We start from the raw sequence: 23,155 nt of genomic DNA on the forward strand, positions 1-23,155 counted from the left end.
TAAATTAGTTTAGGTACACAAAAAAGCTGGCGAAACTCAGCGGGTGCAGTAGCATCTATGGAGCGAAGGAAAAAGGCAACGTTTCGGGCCGAAACCCTTCTTCAGATTAGTTTAGTTTTGCTTAGAGATTTAGCATGGACACCGGCCCTTCGGCCCACTGAGTCCGTGCCGACCATCGATTATCCATGGTCACTAGTTCTATTCCACTTTCTCATCCACTCCCTGAACACTAGGGGCAATTTTATAGGGGCCAATTAACAAACCTGCCTGTCTTCGGATGTGGGAGGAAACTGGAGCACCCAGGGGAAACCCACATGGTCACGGGGAGAACGTGTAAATTCCGAGATCAGGATCGAACCTGGGTCTCCGGTGTTGTGAGGCGGATGCTCTACCAGCTGGAGGTTGAGGAACAGTTAGACTTGCATTAAGATAGAGTGAAGGGATTGTTGGGCTACATGCCATCATCTCAGATCCTAGTGGAATAGAATTTAAGAGGAAACATAGAAACATAGACAATAGGTGCAGGAGTAGGCCATTCGGTCCCTCAAGCCAGCACCATCATTCAATATGATCATGGCTGATCATCCTAAATTAGTAACCCGTTCCTGCTTTCTCCCCATATCCCTTGATTCCGTTAGCCCTAAGAGCTAAATCTAACTCTCTCTTGAAGGTGAATGTGATAAGTTGTAAGAGGGATGACGTACGTCGGCAGGACTTCCCATCTGGATTAAGTATGTATCCTTTCCGACATTTGCAGAGGTAACTGTCCGCGGTGCTGACACATTCATGCTCACATGTGTTCTTGGCTGAGAGGCAGAAGTCGGTACCTGTAATAGGGACAGAAGATGTTGTGATGTGGAAATGGCGTGGGTATAAAATCAGCCACCGGCAAGCCCTCCCAGCGCCAAGTCCAATCTCAGTTCCACTTCAGACCTTATGATGGAAGGAAGTTCATTGATGAAGCATTTAAGGATAGTTGAACAATGACATTTTGTTCCTAAATCTCAGAATCGAGTCTTTAATTGTCACGTACCGATAAATGGATCAATTAAATTCTTACTTGCAGCAGCATGACAGATCTGTAAATACAGTACTATAGATAGCATAAATCAATAAATTAAAAACCCCAATACGAGTGCCAAAACCCCCAGAGTCCCTAGGCCTAGTGCAACAAGGTAATTCGTAGTTCAAGAAGGACTAAATGGAATATTTTGAAACTTTGTCTGCACCCTATATGTGGCGACTTTGCATAATTGTATATGCAATACAAAGAATCTCACTGTGATGTCATATGTGATAATAATGTGTCATTCAAGATTAATTCATTCGTAGTTTAGTTGGTGTTTGTAGTGTTCAGGAGCCTGATGATTGATGGGAAGAAGCTGGTTCCTGAACATGGTGATCATGGTTTTCATAGAGTCGTACAGCGTGGAAACAGGCCCTTCGGCTCAAGATGCTCCATCTACACTTGTCCCACCTACTGCCGGTTGGCCCATATCTCTCTAAACCTCTTCCCGATGGCAGGAATGAAATGAGGATGTGGCCAGGGTGGTGTGGGTCTTTGATGATATTGACTGCCTTGTCAATGGTGGGGAGGTCAGTACCTGTGATGGACCAGGCGGCGATCATCACTTTCGTAATCTTCTGTGTTCCTGGACGTTCGAGTTGCCGAACCTGACTGTGATGCAACCAGTCAATATGCTCTCTACCGCACACATCTAGAGTTTTTCTGACTCCTGTATGTTCTCCCAATGGCAGGAGTGAAGTGAGAGCATGGCCAGGGCCTTGACGTCACTCCCAACCCTAACCCATGCACCATCCCAAAGAGATCACACTGAATAGGCTTCAGGGGATAAATGTCTTCCTCTGCCCTTGTGACGAGGCTGACAAGGACATCTGGACAGGTACATAGATAGAAAAGGTTTCGAGAGATATGGGTCAAACGCAGGTAGGTAGGACGAGTGTAGATGCAAAGAATCTCACTGTGACATGTCATATGTGATAATATGGTCGACGTGGGCAATTTGAGCCAAAGGGCCTGTTTCCATGCTGTATGAGTCTATGTCAAACGAGCACTGAAAAGTGTTGTTAACGTCACTCATTCCTTGGACATCTTCACTGACTTTCCCAAGGTCTTTTGCTACAACCTGTGCTTGTTTACTTGGACTTCTCCTTACCAAGGCTAGGAATCTGAGCACTACCGTCATTGCTGAGCACCTTGGGCCAAGCTGAAACTCCCCCAGGCTTTGGGAGAAATATCTCCCCGACAACTTTGTTTCCACATATCCTGAGAAAAAGGGAATTCATTCAACCCTCATCACTTCATGACAGATCTGTTTCTCAAGCTCACCTTTATACCATATCCCTAAATGCTTTAACATAGAACAGCACAGCACAGGGCGGTATGGTGGTGCAGCGGTAGAGTTGCTGCCTCACAGCGTCAGAGACCCGGGTTCGATCCTGAATATGGGTGGTCTCTGTACGGAGTTTGTATGTTCTTTGGGGGGGCAGTGTTAGCTGTGAGGAGGATGCCAGGAGGTTGCAAGGTGACTTGGATAGGTTGGGTGAGTGGACAAATGCATGGCAGATGCAGTATAATATAAATGTGAGGTTATCCACTTTGGTGGAAAAACAGGAAAGTAGACTATTATCTAAATGGTGGCCGATTAGGAAAAGGGGAGATGCAACGAGACCTGAGTGTCATGGTACACCAGTCATTGAAAGTAGGCATGCAGGTGCAGCAGGCAGTGAAGAAAGCGAATGGTATGTTGGCATTCATAGCAAAAGGATTTGAGTATAGGAGCAGGGAGATTCTACTGCAGTTGTACAGGGTCTCGGTGAGACCACACCTGGAGTATTGCGTACAGTTTTGGTCTCCAAATCTGAGGAAGGACATTCTTACTATAGAGGGAGTACAGAGAAGGTTCACCAGACTGATTCCTGGGATGTCAGGACTTTCATATGAAGAAAGGCTGGATAGACTCGGCTTGTACTCGCTAGAATTTAGAAGATTGAGGGGGGATCTTATAGAAACTTACAAAATTCTTAAGGGGTTGGACAGGCTAGATGCAGGAAGATTGTTCCCGATGTTAGGGAAGTCCAGGACAAGGGGTCACAGTTTAAGGATAAAGGGGAAATCCCTTTTTCACACAGAGAGTGGTGAACCTCTGGAACTCCCTGCCACAGAAGGTAGTTGAGGCCAGTTCATTGGCTATATTTACGAGGGAGTTAGATGTGGCCCTTATGCCTAAAGGGATCAGGGGGTATGGAGAAAAGGCAGGTACAGGATACTGAGTCGGATGATCAGCCATGATCATATTGAATGGCAGTGCAAGCTCAAAGGGCCGAATGGCCTACTCCTGCACCTATTTTCTATGTTTCTCCTTGTGGATTTTGGTGGGTTTTCACCAGGTGCTCCGGTTTCCTCTCCACAACGGAGATGCGCAGGTTTGTAGGTTTATTGGCTTCAGTAAAATTGTAAATTGTCCCGAGTGTGTAGGATAGTGTTAGTGTCGGGGGTGATCACTGGTGGGCGTGGACTCAGTTGGCCAGAGGGCCTGTTTCCGCGCTGTACCTCTAAACAAAACTAAACTAAAAGAACAGTTTGAAGAAAGGTCTCGACCTGTAATGTCACCCATATCTTCTCTCCAGAGATGCTGCCTGTCCCGCTGAGTTACTCCAGCTTTTTGTGTCTATTAAAGGCTCTTTGGCCCACGATATCAATGCCGAACATAATGCAATCTACCTGTACATAACCCACATCCCTCCACTTCCTGCACATCCATATTCCTATCCGAAATCCTCTTAAATGCCACTATTGTATCTGCCTCCACAACAAGTTCCAGACACTCACCACTCTCTGTGTAAAGAATGTGTCCTGCACATCGCCTTTACACATTGCCTCTCATCTTAAAGCTATGCCCTCTAGTGTTTGATTTTTACATCCTAACCCCGAGAAAGCTATGGCATTGATGAATCAGTTCTAGATTTTTAACATTATTAGAGGCAAAGGGCAGAGATAGGGTGGAAAGAAACTTTAACCCAGGGTGGAGATGTCGAAGACCAGAAGGTATACGTAGCTCTGAGGTGAGAGGGACAAAGTTTAAAGAGATGTGCGGGGCAAATAACGCACTGCCAGGGGTGGTGGTGATGGAAGCAGGTATGATAGTGGCATTTAAGAGGCATTGAGATAGGCACGAGGATGGAGGGATATGGAGTGAATGAGCTTTTTGTTTTACTGTATCGTATGCAGGAAATACAAATGTCACTGAATCCAGGTATATGTGACAACAAAGTACTATAGAACTGTTGATTGATTAATAATTCATTATCACACGTGACAATTCTTTGTTTAGCAGAGGAGGTTTACGGGAATGATCCCAGGGATGACTGGGTTAACATATGATGAACGTTTGTGCGCACTGGGCCTGTACTCACTGGAGTTTAGAAAAATAGGTAGGACCTCATTGAAACATACAGAATAGTGAAAGGCTTCGATAGAGTGGATGTGGAGAGGATGTTTCCACTAGTGGGAGAGTCTAGGCCTAGAGGTCATAGCCTCAGAATTAATGGATGCTCCTTTAGGAAGGAGATGAGGAATTTCCTTAATCCGATGGTGGTGAATCTGTGGAGTTCTTTGTCACAGAAGGTTGAGGAGGCCAAGTCAATGGATATTTTTAAGGCAGAGACAGATAGATTCTTGATTAGTGCTGGTGTCAGTGGTTATGGGGAGAAGGCAGGAGAATGGGGTTACGAGGAAGAGCTGGATCAGCCGTGATTGAATGGCAGAGTAGACATGATGGGCCGAATGGCCTAATTCTGCTCCTATTACTTATGACCTTATACCATACACAAGGTATGCAAAGAGTCGCTACGTATCGGGTGCAGACAAGGTTACAAAGTATTCATTACAGTCCCCAATGGTCATGGATCACTTGCAGGTAGAGGAGATTAGTTTAACTTGGCATCATGTTCAGCACGGACATTGTGGGCCGAAGGGCCTGTTCTGTGCTGTACTGATCCATGTTCTATGTAGATGAAAATCAGATGGTGCTGCTTGCAAGTTGCCACTGAAACCAGTTTAAAAGCTGTTACTACAAATGAGAGACAGTATTGAAAACTGAAGCGGTTCGTAACAAGGGAATCCCAGAAACCCGGGAGAAATATATAGATGAAACAGTCAAGTCTTGGATACTTACGCCGACACGTCCTCCCATCTGGATTGAGTGTGAATCCTGTGCGACATCGGCAACTATATGAAGTCGCTGTGCTGACACATTCGTGCTCACACCCATGTTCCCCAACCTGGCACTGGTCGATCCCTGTCAACAACAATAACAATAATAGGCATGTAGGCAGCAGCAGTAGATGGAAAGTTCCAAGGAATGATTTCAAAGGTCTTTTATTGTCACGTATCAATTAAGGTACAGTGATATGAGAATTACCATGCAGCCATTCAAAAAAAAGTAGCAAGACACACAACTACATAAAAGTTAACATAAATATCCACCACAGCAAATTTCCCACATTCCCCACATTCCACACAGTGATGGAAGGCAAAAATAGTCCGATCTTCTTCCTCTTTATTCTCCCGCGATTGGGGCCGTCGAACCATCCATCGGGGCGATCGAAGCTCCTGCAGTTGGCGGTTGAAGCCCCCGTTGGGGCGGTCGAAGCTACATCGCCGGGGCGGTCGAAGCTCCCGCGGCTTGGAGTTCCCGAAGTCGGTCTCTGACCAGAGACCACGAGCTCCGCGATGTTAAAGTCCCGTAGGCTCCCCGCGGTGGAGCTCTCAAAAGTCGGTCTCCAGCAAAGGCTGCCAGCTCCTCGATGTTAGGCCGCAGTGCGAACGGAGATATGATTCGGAAAAGAAGTTGCATCTCCATCGAGGTAAGAGATTAGAAAAAGTTTCCCCCAACCCCCCCCCCCCCCCATCCAACCCACATTAAACAAGCTAAAGAACACTAAAACCATACATTTAACACATACTATTTAAACACAAAGAAGGAAGGGACAGACAGATTGTTGGCGAAGCAGCCATTGCTGGCGCCATCTGATGGTTTACTTTAGTTTGGTTTAGTATACTATAGTTTAGTATAGTTTAATTTAGTTTACTTTCGTTTAGTGTCATGTGTACTGTGCGAAAGCTTCTTTGTTGCGTTCTATACAGTCAGTAGAGAGACTATACATGATTACAATTGAGCCGTCCAAGGAGTACAGATACAGGATAAAGGGAATAACGTTTACTGCAAGGTAAAGTCCGGTTAAAGATAGTCCACAGGTGTCCAATGAGGTAGCTAGGAGGTCAGGACTGCTCTCTAGTTGGTGAGAGGATGGTTCAGTTGCCTGATAAAAGCTGGGAAGAAACTGTCCCTGAATCTGGAGGTGTGCATTTTCACACTTCTGTACCGTCTGGCAAAATGCCTCATCGCCAGAACTGACCAACAAGCACCAAGACCTGGCTTGGCTGGCGGTGAGGGGAGCCCTCCCAGTTAGATCCTTCCTGCACATTAGGAACCTCACTACCAGCGCACGCTGCCCTCGGGACGGCTGCTATGGAGAGGAGACGGTTGTCCACCTCTTTGCAGAGTGTGGATTTGCAAAAAGAGTCTGGAGAAGTATGAAAGGGTCCCCGTAACGATTTATCCCGAACAGCTCCGTCACAGAGGACTCTGTGATTTACGGACTGTTCCCAGGGACACATTCAGAGGCTGACATCGAGTGCTGCTGGAGGGTCATCAGCTCGGTGAAAGACGCTCTTTGGTCTGCCCGAGCGTTGCTCACCACCCAGCAGAGCGAGATGTCCGTCAGGGAATGTTGCCGACTGGCCCACTGCAGACTGCAGGAGTACGTGCTAAGGGACTCGCTGAAGCTTGGTGCAGCCAACGCCAAGGCTCGGTGGAGGAGGGCCACAGTCTAGGGTCCTTCCGCTGCTGGACATGGGGGGCACGGTATGGTGGAGACGCCCCTCAAATTAAATTAAGGGAAGGTATCCCACACCAGGGGGCCACATGAGTGGCACGGGTGGGGGACATTTTTGTGGAATTTAAAAGACATAAACTGTATTGAACAATCTCTATAGCCTACAAAAATGTCGGATGGAATTTTCGAACTGTGCACACATTGTATATATTTATTACTTGGACAGGGGCCACAGAGTGGCATGGGTGGGGGACAGTTTTGGTGGAATTTGACAAATGTAAAAATATTGTACTGAAAAAAAAAAAATTTGTATAGTCTCCGAAAATGTCGGATGAATTTTTTGTTCGAATGGTTCATGAATTGTATATATTTATCAATTGAATAAAGTCTATTTTGAAATTTAAAAAAAAATCTGCCTGATGAGAGAGGGTAGTCGATTTGCTAGTGATTCACATCAGGTTGTTTTAAGTGTTTTAAGACTTGAATGAATCGATGGGCATGTGTGAGAAAATATAAGGCAAGGCAAGGCAAGTTTATTTGTATAGCACCTTTCAACAACAAGGTAATTCAAAGTGCTTTACATAAAACATTAAAAGCATTGGAAAAATTAAAAGCAATCAAATAAAATATTTAAACTAGAATAAAACCAGGAATAGAAGTTACAGTGCAGTATAGGTAATTCATAAATTGTATTGTTTACTGAAAGGCAGTGGCAAACAGAAAAGTCTTCAGTCTAGATTTAAAAGAGCTGAGAGTTGCAGCAGACCTGCAGTTTTCTGGGAGTTTGTTCCAGATATGTGGTGCATAAAAACTAAATGCTGCCTCTCCATGTTTAGTTCTGACTCTGGGGACACAGAGCAGACCTGTCCCAGACGATCTGAGAGGTCTGGGTGGTTCGTAGCTAAGCAGAAGATCAGAAATGTATTTTGGCCCTAAACCATTCAGTGCTTTGTAAACCAACAGTAGTATTTTGAAATCAATTATTTGACAGACAGGAAGCCAGTGTAAAGACCTCAGAACTGGAGTAATGTGATCTACTTTTTTGGTCTTAGCGAGGACTCGAGCAGCAGCGTTCTGAATTAACTGCAGCTGTCTGATCGACTTTTTAGGGAGACCTGTAAAGACACTGTTGCAGTAGACATGTAGCATGTAGACACTGTTACAGTAGTCGAGCCTGCTGAAGATAAATGCATGGACAAGTTTTTCCAAATCCTGCTGAGACATAAGTCCTTTAATCCTTGATATATTCTTTAGGTGATAGTAGGCTGACTTTGTGACTGTTTTTATGTGGCTGTTGAAGTTCAGGTCTGAGTCCATGACTACTCCTAAGTTTCTGGCTTGGTTTGTTGTTTTTAGCATTACCATTTGAAGCTGGGTGCTAACTTTTAATCGTTCTTCCTTGGCTCCAAAAACAATAATTTCAGTTTTTTCTTTGTTTAATTGGAGAAAATTCTGGTTCATCCAATCGTTGATTTGCTCAATGCATCTACTCAGTGCTTGTATTGGACTATAGTCTCCTGGTGATATTGTTATGTAGATTTGTGTGTCGTCTGCGTAACTATGGTAACACATTTTGATGTTTTTCATGATCTGAGCCAGTGGAAGCATGTAGATGTTAAACAGAAGAGGCCCCAGAATGGAGCCCTGGGGAACTCCACATGTAATTTTTGCACGCTCAGATGTGTAATTACCTATAGACACAAAGTAGTCCCTGTCCTTCAAGTAGGATTCAAACCATTTTAATGCTGTGCCCGAAAGTCCCACCCAGTTTTCCAGACAGTCTAGTAATATGTTGTGATCGACTGTGTCGAATGCAGCACTGAGATCTAGTAATACTAAGACTGAAATTTTGCCATTGTCTGTGTTTAAGTGAATGTCATTGAAGACCTTAACAAGAGCCGTCTCGGTGCTGTGGTGTGGTCTAAATCCTGACTGGAAGACATCAAAACAGCTGTTCATTAACATGAAATTGTTCAGATGCTTAAAAACAGCTTTTTCAATGATAAGGACATTGAGAGCGGGAGTTGGGAGGTCATGTTACAGGGGCTGGGGACCAGGTGTACAAGACACAGGTAAGGCCACATTTGGAGTACTGTGTATAGTTCTTGTCACTGCTATCAAACTAGAGGCGGTGCAGTGGTGCAGGAGGAGAGCTGCAGCCTCACTGCGCCAGAGACCCGTTAAATCCTGACCTGTGTGGAGTTTGCATGTTCACCCTGTGATCGCGTGGGATTTCTCTTGGTGCTCCGGTTTCCTCCCTCACTCCAAAGACACACAGGTTTGTAGGTTAAATGCTTCGGTAAAATTGTAAATTGTCCCCAGTGTGTAGGTTAGTGGTAGTGTACGGGGATCACTGGTCGGCCGGCGCAGACATAGTGGGCCAAAGTGCCTTTTCCAAGCTGTATCTCTAAAGTCTAAAATCTAATGAGGTCCATAGGCTTAAAGTGAGAGGAGAGAGATTTAAGAGGGACCACGGAGAGAACGATTTCACTGAGAGGGTTGTCCTTATCTGAAACAAGCTGCCAGAGGAAGCTAAAGAAGTAGATCCAATTAGTAATTTCAAAGGACATTTGGACGGGAATGCGGATAGGAAGGGTTTAGATTTGGGCTAAATATAGGCAAATTGGACAAGCCCAGATTACCCGCTTTGTGAGTATGGACAAGGTGGGCTGAAGGGCCTGTTTCCGTGCTATACGCCTCCATGGTCCGTCGCTCAGTATCCTGTAAGTTCAGCTGATTTATACGTAGTCAGACAATATCAGTGTTGGGTTCGTGCAGGTGTTGGACACAGTAAGCTGACATAATTTCAGATCTCTCGTTAACATTCTGCAGAACAGAGCAGAGGACATAGCATGACATCACTAGATGTCCATCGTTCAATGCACCAAAGAAACATGTTCATAAGTTATAGGAGCAGAATTAGACCATTCGGCCCATCAAATCCACTCTGCCATTCAGTCATGGCTGATCTGTCTTTACCTCTCAACCCCATTCTCCTGCCTTCTCCCATAATCTTTAACACCCCGTAAAGGTTGCATTAAAAGATTGAATCTACTTACTTCTGCACGTTTTCTGATCGCTGTTCAGGATGAATCCTGCTTTACATTTGCAGATGAATGATCCTGGCGCATTTATACAGATCTGCTCGCATCCATGGCCCACTACCCCGCAAAGATCTGTATCTGTAGCCGACAGAAAAAGAAAGGTTTACTGACAAATTATAGTCAACCGAAACACAAGTGACAAGGGGTTCCAAGGAGAGAGGAACAGAGCCATACAGCGTGGAGACAGGCCCTTTGGCCTGACTTGCCCACGGTGACCAAGATGTCCCATCTACACCAGCCCCACCTGCCTGCGTTTGGCCCATATTCCCCTAAACCTATCCTATCCACGTACCTGTCTGAATGTTTCTTAAATGTTGTGATAGAACCTCCCTCTGTCAGTTCATTCCATAAACCCACCCTTTGTGTAAAAAGTCACCCCTCAGGTTCCTATTAAATCTTTCCGCTTTTACTTTAAACCCCTGTCTTTTGGTTTTCAATATCCCTTCTCTGGGTAAAAGATCCTGCCCATTTACCTTACCTACTCTTCTCATGATCTTATAGAAACATAAAAACATAGAAAATAGGTGCAGGAGTAGGCCATTCGGCCCTTCGAGCCTGCACCGCCATTCAATATGATCATGGCTGATCATCCAACTCAGTATCCTGTACCTGCCTTCTCTCCAAACCCCCTGATCCCTTTAGCCACAAGGGCCACATCTAACTCCCTTATGCATCTCTGTAAGATCAGCCCTCATCCTCCTGCGCTCAAAACATTTTTATTGTTATTGTGATTTTAAAGATTTTTAAAAAATATTTGAGTTTCCTCCAGGTACCTCCCATATCTCAAGGACGTGCAGGTTTGTAGGTTAATTGGCCCTGTAGGTTGCCCCTAGTAGGTAGTTAATGCACCTGGAAGTGTGTTTCACACATTCACATCTCCTTTAAACTTTGCCCGTCTCACCTTAAAGCTATACCCACTAATCTTTGACATTTCCACCCAGGGACAAAGGTTCTGACTGTCCACCCATTACAGTGTGTAAACAGGCCCTTTGGCCCAACTTGGCCATGCTGACCAACATGCCTCATCCGCACTAGTCCCACTTGCCTGCGTTTGACCATATCCCTCTAAACCTGTCCTATCCATGTACCTATCTAAATGTTTCTTAAACGTTGATAGTACTTGCCTTAACTACCTCCTCTGGCAGCTCATTCCACATACCACCACCCATTGAGTAAAAAGGTTACCCCTCAGGTTCTTATTAAATATTTCTCCCCCTCTCACCTTAAACCTATGACCTGTGGTTTTCGATTCCCCTACTCCGGGCAAGAGACTGTGCATTTATTCGATCTATTCCTCTCATGATTTTTGTACAACTCTATAAGGTTACGCCTGATACTCCTGCGTTCCAAGGAATAGAGTCCCAGCCTGCTCTACCCGATCTATTCCTGTCTGGCTCTATGGTAGAGTTGCTGCCTTACAGCGCCAGAGATACAGTTCTATTCTGACCACGGGTGCTTGTCTGTACAGAGTTTGTACGTTCTCCCTGTGATCGCGTGGGTTTTTCCCGGGTGCTACGGTTTCCTCTCATACTCCAAAGATGTACGGGTTTGTAGGTTAATTGGTTGTAAATTGTCCCTAGTGTGTACTGTTTTCGCACTGTATCTCTAAACTAAACTAAACTAACCAAAAAAAGAACATGTCTTCAGTGTCCTCGAGCAAAATGGCCTCCTTAAGTACTTCTGATGGATTCCATTTGTCAACTACCTCCTCCAGCAGCTCGTTCCATACACCCACCAACCTTTGTGTGAAAACGTTACCCCTAAGGTTCCTATTAAATCTTTCCCCCCTCACCTTAAACCTATGTCCTCTGGTGCTCAATTCCCCTACTGTGGGCATGAGACCCTGTGCGTCTACCCGATCTATTCCTGTCTGTCTCTATGGGCTAAGTCTGCCCGACCTACCACAGATCTTGGTGTGGAACTCTGAGAGGAGGGTCTGGATCATACTGAAGTTCTGCACGAAGAAGACGTGCTTCTCGTGGGGCTCGCTGCCGATGAGCCGCAGGGTGGTCATGTCCACCCGGCCCACGCCCACGGCAAAGATGAGGATGCCCGCGTCCCTGGCTCGTGCTGCTGGCTCCGCCACGGGGTCCTGGGGCCTCCCGTCTGTCACGATGACGGCCACCCGCGGGATGTTCAGGCCCAGCGGCCTCGCCCCCTCCTGGCCGGAGAAGGCCACGTCGGCTGTGTACTTGATGGCCATGCCCGTCATGGTGCCTGTGGCCAGGTGCTCCATCCTCCTGACCGCCCGCTCCATGTCCTCCACCTTCCCGTGGGTGCCCAGCGAGAAGATCTTCTCCACCGTGCTGCCGTAGAGGACCAGGCCCACCCTGGTCTTCTCCAGACCAACATCCAGGAAGCGGAGGATGTTGACGATGAAGTCCTTCACCCTCTCGAAGTCGCGGGGCAGTATACTACGTGAACTGTCGATGATGAAGACCAGGTCCAAGGCCTTGCCCACGCATTCTTTCTCTGCAAGGGAACACAAGACCTTCTTAATTGAGGAATTTGTTTAGTTTAGTTTAGAGATGCAGTGCGGAAAAGTGCCCTTCAGCCCACCGAGTCTGCGCTGACAAGCGATCCCCACAGACTAACACTATCCCACCCACACTAGAGACAATTTACAATTTTACCAACCCAATTAGCCTACAAACCTTTACGTCTTTGGAATATGGAAGGAAACTGGAGCACCCGGAGAAAACCCATGCATCCATGTACCTATCTAAAATCTTCTTAAACACCACCACCTCTTGGCAGTGCATTTCAGGCACCCATCACCCATGGTGTAAAATACCTGCCTCGCACATCTCCTTTAATCTTTCCCCCTGCACCTGTAAAGCTATGACCTTGTGATGATTTCATTGTGGATCGGTTGGCTGGGTCAATGTGTGATGAACAGACTTACCGATACGTTGCTGTTCTACCGCTCGGTCTCCCTCCCACACTCGCGACTGTTCGGTTTGTCCGGTCACCACAACGCTCTCCACCAGTACAAACTCCAGGAGAAGTAGAAGAACGACCCTTCCACGTGTCATCTTCAAATCTGAGGAGACGGGGGTTCAAGTTCAAGTTCAAGTTCGCGTTTAATGTCTCATGCACCAATTAAGATACAGTGATATTTGAGTTACCGTACAGCCATACTAAATGAAAAAGCAAAAATACACACAGCACATAAAATAAAATTTAACATAAACGTCCACCACAGTGGAATCAACATTCCTCAAGGTCCCACTTGGCCGTCATTTATGCAACAGGCCGGTCGTGACTGACGCGCAACTGTCGCGAGCGTCATCATGCGTTTTCATGCGTCAGCACAGCCGTCTGGGGCACGTGACGTCACTTGAATACCCAGTTTATGATATTTACCCATTTATGATATTTATGGTGATTTTCTAAAATGTTCCAGTTTCTTGAGTGGTGCTAGCAATTGGAAAACTGCAGATGTAATGCCCCTATTCAAAAAAAGAGGTGAATGAAAAGTAGCAAACTACAGACCAAATTAATCTGTAGGAAGGAACTGCAGGTGCTGGTTTAAATTGAAGATAGACACAAAATGCAGGCGGGACAGGCAGCATCTCTGGAGAGAAGGAATGGATGATGTTTCGGGTCGAGACTCTTCTTCTTCATTGCTTCTCTCCAGATATGCTGCCGGTCCCGCTGAGTTACTCCAGCATTTTGTATCGCTTGTACACAAAAATGCTGGAGAAACTCAGCGGGTGCAGCAGCATCTATGGAGCGAAGGAAATAAGCAACGTTTCGGGTCGAAACCCTTCTTCAGACTGATAGGGGGTGGCAGGGAGAAGGAAGGAAAAAGGAGGAGGAGGAGCCCGAGGGCTGGGGGATGGGAGGAGACAGCCCGAGGGCTGAGGAAGGGGAGGAGACAACAAGGGCTAACAAAATTGGGAGAATTCAATGTTCATGCCCACAGGATGCAGACTCCCCAAGCGGAATATGAGGTGCTGTTCCCCCAATTTCCGGTGTTGCTCACTCTGGCCATGGAGGAGACCCAGGACAGAGAGGGCGGACGGGGAATGGGAGGGGGAGTTGAAGTGCTGAGCCTCATCTATGGTGGAGGAGGGGAACCCCCGTTCCCTGAAGAATGAGGACATTTCAGATGAAGATGAGGGGGTGGGGGCCTAGAGAATGGAATGCGCGGAGTTTCTCCAGCATTTTTGTGTACCTTCGATTTTCCAGCATCTGCAGTTCCTTCTTGAACATTTTGTATCGCTTATCGCTCTTCCATTTCTACCAACTGCACCCCTTCTCATGTCATTCGCTCATTTAGCTATAGGAGATACAACATTTGTCTTTTTAACCCCTTCCTTACCCACAAACCAGGGACCCAAGCAGTCATTGCAAGTGAAGCATCAATTCACTTTTGCACTTTCCGGTTTAGTGTATTTTGGCGTTTATCACGTAGTTTTCTCTACGAAACTGTGCACATTTTTAAATCGCGCGCGCTTATATCCATGACGCGTAAAAGGCGGGTCGACTGCGTATGGGCGGCGCGCGGCGGCGCATGGTTACGCACGGTGATGTAATCATGCCTCACTACGCGCTACACATATGAGGTCAGGACGCTTGCATGCGACCGCAATACACCCGCGGGTGTCGCGATACATCACGCCGGAGGCGCGCAAAGATTTTGTGCCCTATTAAATCATGGAGCGCCGCGCGATACAGCGCACAACTCCATACCCCTCCGCGCTTCTCCATGCACCCGTTCCGCGCGGCCCACACGCTACCCGTGCGTCTCAAGGCGACGACGAGGTTGGGTAAATGGCCGCAAATGATGGACAAGTGGGACTGGCCCTTAACTGTGATGGAAGGCCTGAGCTCTAGGGTGAGGTTGAGCAGGCTGGGTCTCTATTCCTTGGAGCGCAGGAGGATGAGGGGTGATCTTATAGAGGTGTATAAAATCATGACAGGAATAGCACGGTCTCTTGCCCAGTGTCGGGGAATCAGAGGACAGGTTTAAGGTGAGAGGGGAAATTTAATAGGAACCTGGGGGGAACATTGTTCACATAGGTTGGGTGTATGGAACAAACTGCCAGAGGCAGGTACTATAGCAACATTTAAAGACATTTGGACAGGTACATGGATAGGACAGTTTTAGAGGGATATGGGATAAACTCAGGCAGGTGGGACTTGTGTAGATGGGGCAGCTTGGTCACATGGGCATGTTGGGCTGAAGGGCCTGTTTCCGTGCTGTATGACTTTATGACTATGTACAAAAATGGTCAAGTCCCTTTAAACATCAAAGCTGATCAACCTCTTGTTAAAAACAATATCTGTCTTTTCTGCCTTGTACACTGTAGTGGATCATGTTACGTTACACTCAGGGACAGGGCTGGAGAAATAAAGAACCTGAGAAGGTTTGGATATCTCTATACTTTATTTACAAATGTTGGCATCTTGCGAAGGTTTGTGCAGATGCCAGGAACTGCAGGCATCTATTATTTCCTCAGGAGACGGAGGAAGTTTGACATGTCTACAATGATTCTTGCCAACTTCTACAGATGCTCCATAGAAAGCATGCTGTCGGGTTACATCACAGCGTGGTTTGGGAACAGCTCTGCCCAAGACCGCAAGATATTGCAGAGCTTTGTGGATGTAGCCCAGTCCATCACACAGACCAGACTCCCCACCATCGACTCCATCTACACTTCCCACAGCCTCGGAAAAGCAGCCAACGAAATCAGGGACTTTTCACAGCCCAGTCATTCTTTCCCATTGAGCAGACGATACAGAAGCTTGAAAGCATGCACCACCATACTCAGTAACGGCTTTTTGCCCTTCAGTTTAGTTTAATTTAGTTTGGAGATACACCGTGGAAATAGGCCCTTCGACGCACCGACTCCGCACTGGCCACCGATCCTCATACACTTACACTATCCTACACACTAGGGACAATTTTATAATTTTTAACAAAGCCAATTAATCAAGAAACCTGTACGTCTTTGGAATGTGGGAGGAAATTAGAGCACTTGGGGAAAATCCACATGGCCACGGGGAGAACATACAAACTCAGTACAAACAGCGCCCATAGTTAGGATTGAACGCGTGTCTCTGGTGCTGTGAGGCAGCAACCTTACCGCTGATCTTCCAACCTACCTCATTATGGACTTTGGAATTTTTCTCTAGAACTGTAATGCTGAAAAACGATATTTTGCACTCTGATATTTTTCTCTTTGTTCTACCTGTTGTACTGTGTTAGGCTTGATTGTATTCACGTATATACTATTATCTCATGGCCATCCGAAGGGGGGGGGGGGGGGGGGGGGGGGAATCACAAAATTTTTTAAAATCTGAATTTGAATGGCTGAATCTGAACCCAGCGGCTGTAACCCCAACACCAGACGCCGCTGCGGCGGGGCACGCTCCCCTCGCCTCCCCCCACCGCCGGGGCCCAAGCCATCTCCCGCCCACGCCATCCTCGCTGACCCCCACTGGGCCCACGCCACCACTGCTCACCCCCACTGGGCCCACGCCACCCCCGCTGGACCCATGCCACCCCCGCTGGGCCCACGCCACCCCCGCTGGGCCCACGCCACCCCCGCTGGGCCCATGCCACCCCCGCTGGACCCATGCCACCCCCGCTGGGCCCACGCCCCACTGCTGACCCCCGCTGGGCCCACGCCACCCCCGATGGGCCCACGCCACCCCTGCTGACCCCCGCTGGGCCCACGCTACCCCCGCTGACCCCCACTGGGCCCACGCCACCCCCACTGGGAGGAGATTGATAGATTCTTGATTGATACGGGTGTCGGAGAAGGCAGGAGAATGGGTTTGAGAGGGAAAGATCTCCCAACTTCTATACTCAATACTCTGACTGATGAAGGCCAAAGTGCCAAAATACTTTTTGACCACCTGATATACCTGCGACACGACCTTCAAGGAACCATTTAACCATCAACCATTCCTCTGCCCACCATCCTAATTGATCCAGATCCTGCTGCAATCTTTCACAACCATCTTCACTATCTGCAAAACCACTCACTTCTGTATCATCAGCAAACTTGCTAATCTTGCCCTGTTCTATGATGTTTCACAGAGTGCTGGAGTAACTCAGCGGGTCAGGCTGAGTATAGAAGTTGGGAGGTCATGTTGCAGTTGCATAAGAAGTTGGTGAGGCCGCATTCAGAGTATTGTATTCAGTTCTGGGCACCATGTTATAGGAAAGATGTCATCAAACTGGAAAGGGTACAGTGAAGATTTACGAGGATGTTGCCAGGACTAGAGGGCCAGAGCTATAGGGAGAGGTTGAGTAGGCTGGGACTCTATTTCATGGAGCACAGGAGGATGAGGGATGATCTAATAGAGGTGTATAAAATCATGATTTGAATAGATATGGTTGAGTCTTTTGCCCAGAGTAGGTGAATCGAGAAGCAGAGGACATAAGTTTAAGGTGAAGGGCAAAAGATTTAATAGGAATCTGTGGGGTATGTTTTTCACACAAAGGGTTGTAGGTGTATGGAACAAGCTGCCAGAGGAGGTAGTTGAGGCAGGGACTATCACAACATTTAAGAAACAGTTAGACAGGTACATGGATAGGACAGATTCGGAGGGATATGGATCAAACGTGGGCAGGTGGGACTAGTGCAGATGAGACATGCTGGGCCGAAGGGCCTGTTTCCACACTGTATCACTCTATGACTCTATCTATCTTTCCCTCTCAAACCCATTCTCCTGCCTTCTCCCCATTACCTCTGACACCCGTATCAATCAAGAATCTATCAATCTCCTCCTGAAAAATGTCCATTGACTTGACCTCCACAGCTGTCTGTGGCAATGAATTCCACAGTTCACCACCCTCTGACTTAAGAAATTCCTGCCCATCTCCTTCCTAAAGGAATGTCTTTTAATTCTGAGGCCACTGGTCCTAGACTCTCCCACTAGTGGAAACAGCCTCTCCACATCCACTCCATCCAGGTTTTTACCAGGCTGGGACAGACGGCAACAGCTTCACACCATGTCCCAAAGCTTGTGTCCTGTCCTGCATCACCCAAGGCAGCAGAGACATTATAGGAGAGGGCAAGCACCGTAACAAAGTAGCTCACGATGGTTTGGGTAACATTCAGGAATGTCGATGCGTCACATCATGAATATTACTGAAGAACGGTCTTGACCCGAAATATAATCTATACCTTTTCTCCAGAGATGCTGCCTCACTCACCGAGTTACTCCAGCACTCTGTGACAAGTCACCTATCCATGTTCTCCAGAGATGCTGCCTGACCCGCTGAGTTACTCCAGCACTTTGTGTCTATTTTCCCTTCACCCATCTGCCCAAGCCCACTCTCACCCCTCCTTTCCTATGTTCCTTTCCACCCATAAACCTCTCTCTGCCTTTACATTTCACTCCTCTTTCAAATCTGCTCTACTTATCTACATGCATTTTTCTTCTTAACTTTTTAGTCATAGAATGATGCAGTGTGGAAACAGGCCCTTCAGCCCAACTTGCCCACACTGACCAACATGTCCCATCTACACATGTCCCACTCACACGCGTTTGGCCCATATCCATCTAAATCTGTCCTATCCATGTACGTGTCCAAATGTCTCTTAAACATTAGGATAGTCCCAGCCTTAACTACCTCCTCTGGCAGCTCGTTACATACACCCAGCACCCTTGGTGTGAAAAAGCTACCTCTCAGATTCCTATTAATTTCTGAAATATTGGTCATAAATTTGGTGCAAAAATGCTCCAAAATAAGGCTCAGAATGCATCAGAGAGAATCTAAAACCGCTGAGCTTTATAGGGCCCTTAAGCGGGCCCTGGACCCTGGCATCGAGGGACATCACGCTTCGCTTCGTACTCGTGATGTGCGCAGCACGGCACACTATTTCACATTACATTTTTTGTAATCCTGTCATGCCACCCCCCTTTTTGAAAAGCTTCGTACGGGCCTGTATCTGATTTAATTATTTAGCATGCAAACAGAGCTTTTCATTGTAGTTCTTCAAAAGCAACAAACATAATCAAAGATTTATGGCTGGGGGGAAAGATTTAATCGGAACCTGAGGGGTAACTTTTTTACACAAACGGTGGTGGGTGTATGGAATGGAGGAGGTGGTTGAGGCAGGTACTATCACAACATTTAAGAAACATTAAGACAGGTACATGGATAGGATAGGTTTAGAGGGATAACGGCCAAAAGCAGGCAGGTGGGACTAGTGTAGATTGGACGTGTTGATCTGTGCGAGCAAGTTGGGACAAAAGGACTGTTTGCACTCTGTATGACTCAATGACTTGTCCCACCCCGGTCATTCTTTCATCTCCCTGCACCCATTCAGCAGAAGGTACAGAAACTTAAAAGCACACACCACCATCAATGAAGCCAGACTCAAATACAATAGATAGACCAAAGGGGAAGATACAGAGTGCAGAATATAGTTCTCAGCATTGTAGTGCATCAGTTCAAGAGACAAGGTCCAATGTCCGCAATGGGGTAGAGGTGAATCGGACAATGCCCTAGCTTATGGAAGTACCATTCAGATGCCTGATAACAGAGGGGAAAAGCTGTTCCTGAGTCTGGTGGTACGCGCTTTCAAGCTTCTGACCCTTCTGCCAGATGGGAGCGGCGAGAAGAAGGAATAGCTGGAGTGGGACAAGTCTTTGAGTACGTTGGCTGGTTTCCCGAGGCCACATGAGGTGTAGATGGAATCAATGGTGGGGAGTCTGGTCTGTGTGATGGACTGGGCTACATCTATAACTCTCTACAATGTATTACAGTTTTGGGCAGAGCTGTGATTCAACCCGACAGTATACTTACTACTGCCAATCTTTAGCTTGCCAATCTTATTTTAGTGTTAGAACTCAGTTAACTCTTTGCTAACATTACTGTTCCACTCATCCTATTTATTTTTCTAGTTTATCCTTGAAGCAAAGAAGGAGGCCATTTGGCCCATTAAGTGTATGCTGGCTCTTAGAGCAATCCAATCCCCTCGTTACTTTCTACTAGTTTATACTCTTTCACAAGTCTGCTAACTTCCCTCTTATTCTCTTGCCATCCACCTACAAATTGGCCAACATTTAGTGGCCAATTACCAATTATGGTTCCGACCCAAAACGTCATCTGTCCATTTGCCTGACCCACTGAATTACTCCAGAAATGTGTGCTTTGCTCAAGATTCCAGCATCTGCAGTCCCTTGTACCTTGCACCCAACCACCCTGCAAGTCTTTGGGATAAATTCAGTGGCTGGAATTGTAAACATTGCGGGAGGAAGCCGGAGCACTGGATGAAGCCCATTCAGTCCCATGGAGAACGTGCAAACTCCACACTGACAGCATCCGATATCAGGATCGAACCCGTGTAGTTGGAGCTGTGTTACAGCAACTTTTCTAAGCACTGTCTTAATTCACCAGGAAGGAAGCGTTGGAGTACAATCCATTGGGATTATCAAGGATGCTCAATGCAATCTAACATGTCCCCAATGTAATTAATGTGTAATCAAAGACTTGTCCCACCCCGGTCATTCCTTCTTCTTCCGTCTGGCAAAAGGTACAGAAGCTTGAAAGGGCATACCACCAGACTCAGGAACAGCTTATTCCCCTCTGTTATCAGGCTTCTGAATGGTCCTTCAATCAGCTAAGGTACTGTCCAATTAACCTCTACCAAATTTCAGACATCTTGAACTGATGCACTACAATGCTGAGAACTATATTCTGCATTCTGTATCTTCCCCTTTGCTCTACCTATTGTACTTGAGTTTGACCTGATTGTACTCATGTATAGCATTATCTGATCTGATTGAATAGCTTGCAAAACAAAGCCTTTCCTGTACTTGAAACCAAAGATCCTATAGCGGAGCTCCGCTATAAGATCTTTGCTTGAAACATTGTGGGCACCAGAAACGTGGTGACTCTTTGTGTACTGTCTCGGTGAAGTCTACTTTTATACGACAAACGTTGTATTTTTGTCCTAATCTATGATTGTCCTTATCTATAGTATGATTTTACTGCAATGTATGCAAAGCAAAGATTATCACTGTGCCTAGGAACAGAGGGAGAGGTGACAATAAACTATTATCATCATCATCACCTCAGTGCACGTGACAATAATATACCTAAACCTCAACCTTAACAATAATAAACCAATACCAACACCAAATGCGTTTTACGATCATCTGAAGCTACCATCAGGAATCTTCAAGCGTTGATCATTCTTGTCATCAAGTACTACAATTTTCAAAATCAAGGGTTTCGACATGAAATGTCATCGGTCCGTTCCTCCACAGATGCTCAAAAGGACACGGAGTGCTGGAGTCAGTAGGTCAAGCTGCATCTCTGGAGAACAGTTCCTCCAGCACTTTGTGTTTTGTACAAGGGTTCCATACTTACAGTTCCTCATGTCCATGCAAAACTTGCACGGACATGGATTCGGGGACACTTTCTTCTCAGCTGTTATCAGGCAACTGAACCATCCTATCAACACCTAGGGAGCAGTCCTGAGCTACTATCTACCTCATTGGAGATCCTCAGACAATCATTAATCAAACGTTACAGGACTATATCTTGCACTAAACATTATTCCTTTTATTGTTTATGCCATCTCGTTTCTGGTGTCCACAATGTTTAAAGTATGGGAAAAGCTTTGTTTTGCATGCTATTCAATCAGATCAGATAATGCTATACATGAATACAATAAGGTCAAACTCAAGTACAATAGGTAGAGCAAAGGGGAATAGAGATACAGAGTGCAGGGACCACTATTCATGTCTCGGTACACTGTGGACGGCGTAATAGTAACCATGTATCATCTTTCCGCTGACTGGATAGCACACAACAAAAAAGCTTTTCACTGTACCTCGGTACACGTGACAGTAAACTGAACTAAACTAAATAAAGCCTTTCACTGTCCCTTGGTGCACATGGCAATATTAAACCTAAACCTAAACCTAAACCTTCTATTAATCCCACGGAAACTGTTCCTAAAACTGAGATAGATTTTAAAACTCCTGATAGTTGATCTGCAAATGAAAGACCTTTTTAGCTTAGTTTAGAGATACAGTGAGGAACGGCAATTTGGCCCATTAAGTCCGCGCCGACCACCGATCCCCGCACATTAACACCATCCTACACACATGAGGGAAATTTTACAATTTTACCGAACCGAATAGCCTACAATCTTGCACGTCTATGGAGTGTGGGGGAAAACCGGAGCACATGGAGAAAACCCATGGGTTATAGGGAGAATGTACAAACTGTACAGACAGCACCTGTAGTTAGGATCGAACCCGGGTCTCTGGCGCTGTAAGACAACAACTCTACCGCTGTGCCACCGTGCCACCTTTTCATTTGAATGAAGTCTTTGACTGATCATTATATTCCCACATGGCCCGGCCGACAATATTAAAATTTTGCTTTACAAACCCCAGTACATAGAATTTATTACCTGGTGCTTGGTGAAGCCACCCAGATCTTATTCTCTTCCTTCTCTCTGGAACCACGAACTAGCAGATTCAAACTCTCTTTAGGCAGTGGAGCCGAGTCAGGTGCTGCAGTGAGTTGAAGGAGGCACAGAACTGTTGCCAAAAACCAAATCAATTCAAAAATTATATTCAAAGTAAACACCCGAGTTTTATTTGTGGAGCCGTCTGCCTCATTGCTGCAAACCTCAAATCATTTTTCTTTCCGAGGATTATTAGCGCATTGCCAGTAAAAATCAGAGCAATATTATGATTTCCATTAAAACTGGAAAGATTCCTTCCAATCGGCAGAGAGAAAAGGTTTGGAAATTAAACCTAACTATGTTATTGGAATTAATGAAACAAGAGTAATACGCTCAGGCAGAAAACAGTTTAGTTTAGTTTAGTTTAGTTTATTGTCACGTGTACTGAGGTACCGTGAAAACCTTTAGTTGCGTGCTAACCAGTCAGCGGAAAGACAATACATGATCTGGTCTCCTAATCTGAGGAAGGACATTCTTGCCATAGAGGGAGTACAGAGAAGGTTCACCAGACTGATTCCTGGGATGTCAGGACTTTCATATGACGAAAGACTGGATAGACTCGGCTTGTACTCGCTAGAATTTAGAAGATTGAGGGGGGATCTTATAGAAACTTACAAAATTCTTAAGGGGTTGGACAGGCTAGATGCAGGAAGATTGTTCCCGATGTTGGGGGTC

At 46.2% G+C, this 23,155-nt stretch overlaps 1 protein-coding gene across 1 annotated transcript in view; it reads right to left on the reverse strand.

Annotated features, from left to right (window-relative positions):
• matn2 (matrilin 2) overlaps window positions 1–22,573 on the reverse strand; it is a 28,888-nt gene extending 6,315 nt beyond the window's left edge. The window contains exons 1-6 of the mRNA XM_033019473.1: window positions 22,424–22,573; window positions 12,931–13,068; window positions 11,928–12,497; window positions 9,981–10,103; window positions 5,199–5,321; window positions 705–827 (exon numbers count right to left, since the gene is read on the reverse strand). Of these exons, the coding sequence (XP_032875364.1) occupies window positions 705–827; window positions 5,199–5,321; window positions 9,981–10,103; window positions 11,928–12,497; window positions 12,931–13,060 (1,069 nt within the window). The 5' untranslated portion in view covers window positions 13,061–13,068; window positions 22,424–22,573. The remainder of the gene's footprint in view (window positions 1–704; window positions 828–5,198; window positions 5,322–9,980; window positions 10,104–11,927; window positions 12,498–12,930; window positions 13,069–22,423) is intronic.
• Between the last annotated feature and the right edge of the window lie 582 nt (window positions 22,574–23,155).

Source organism: Amblyraja radiata, chromosome 4 (genome assembly GCF_010909765.2).
Source record: "Amblyraja radiata isolate CabotCenter1 chromosome 4, sAmbRad1.1.pri, whole genome shotgun sequence".
Taxonomy (NCBI): domain Eukaryota; kingdom Metazoa; phylum Chordata; class Chondrichthyes; order Rajiformes; family Rajidae; genus Amblyraja; species Amblyraja radiata.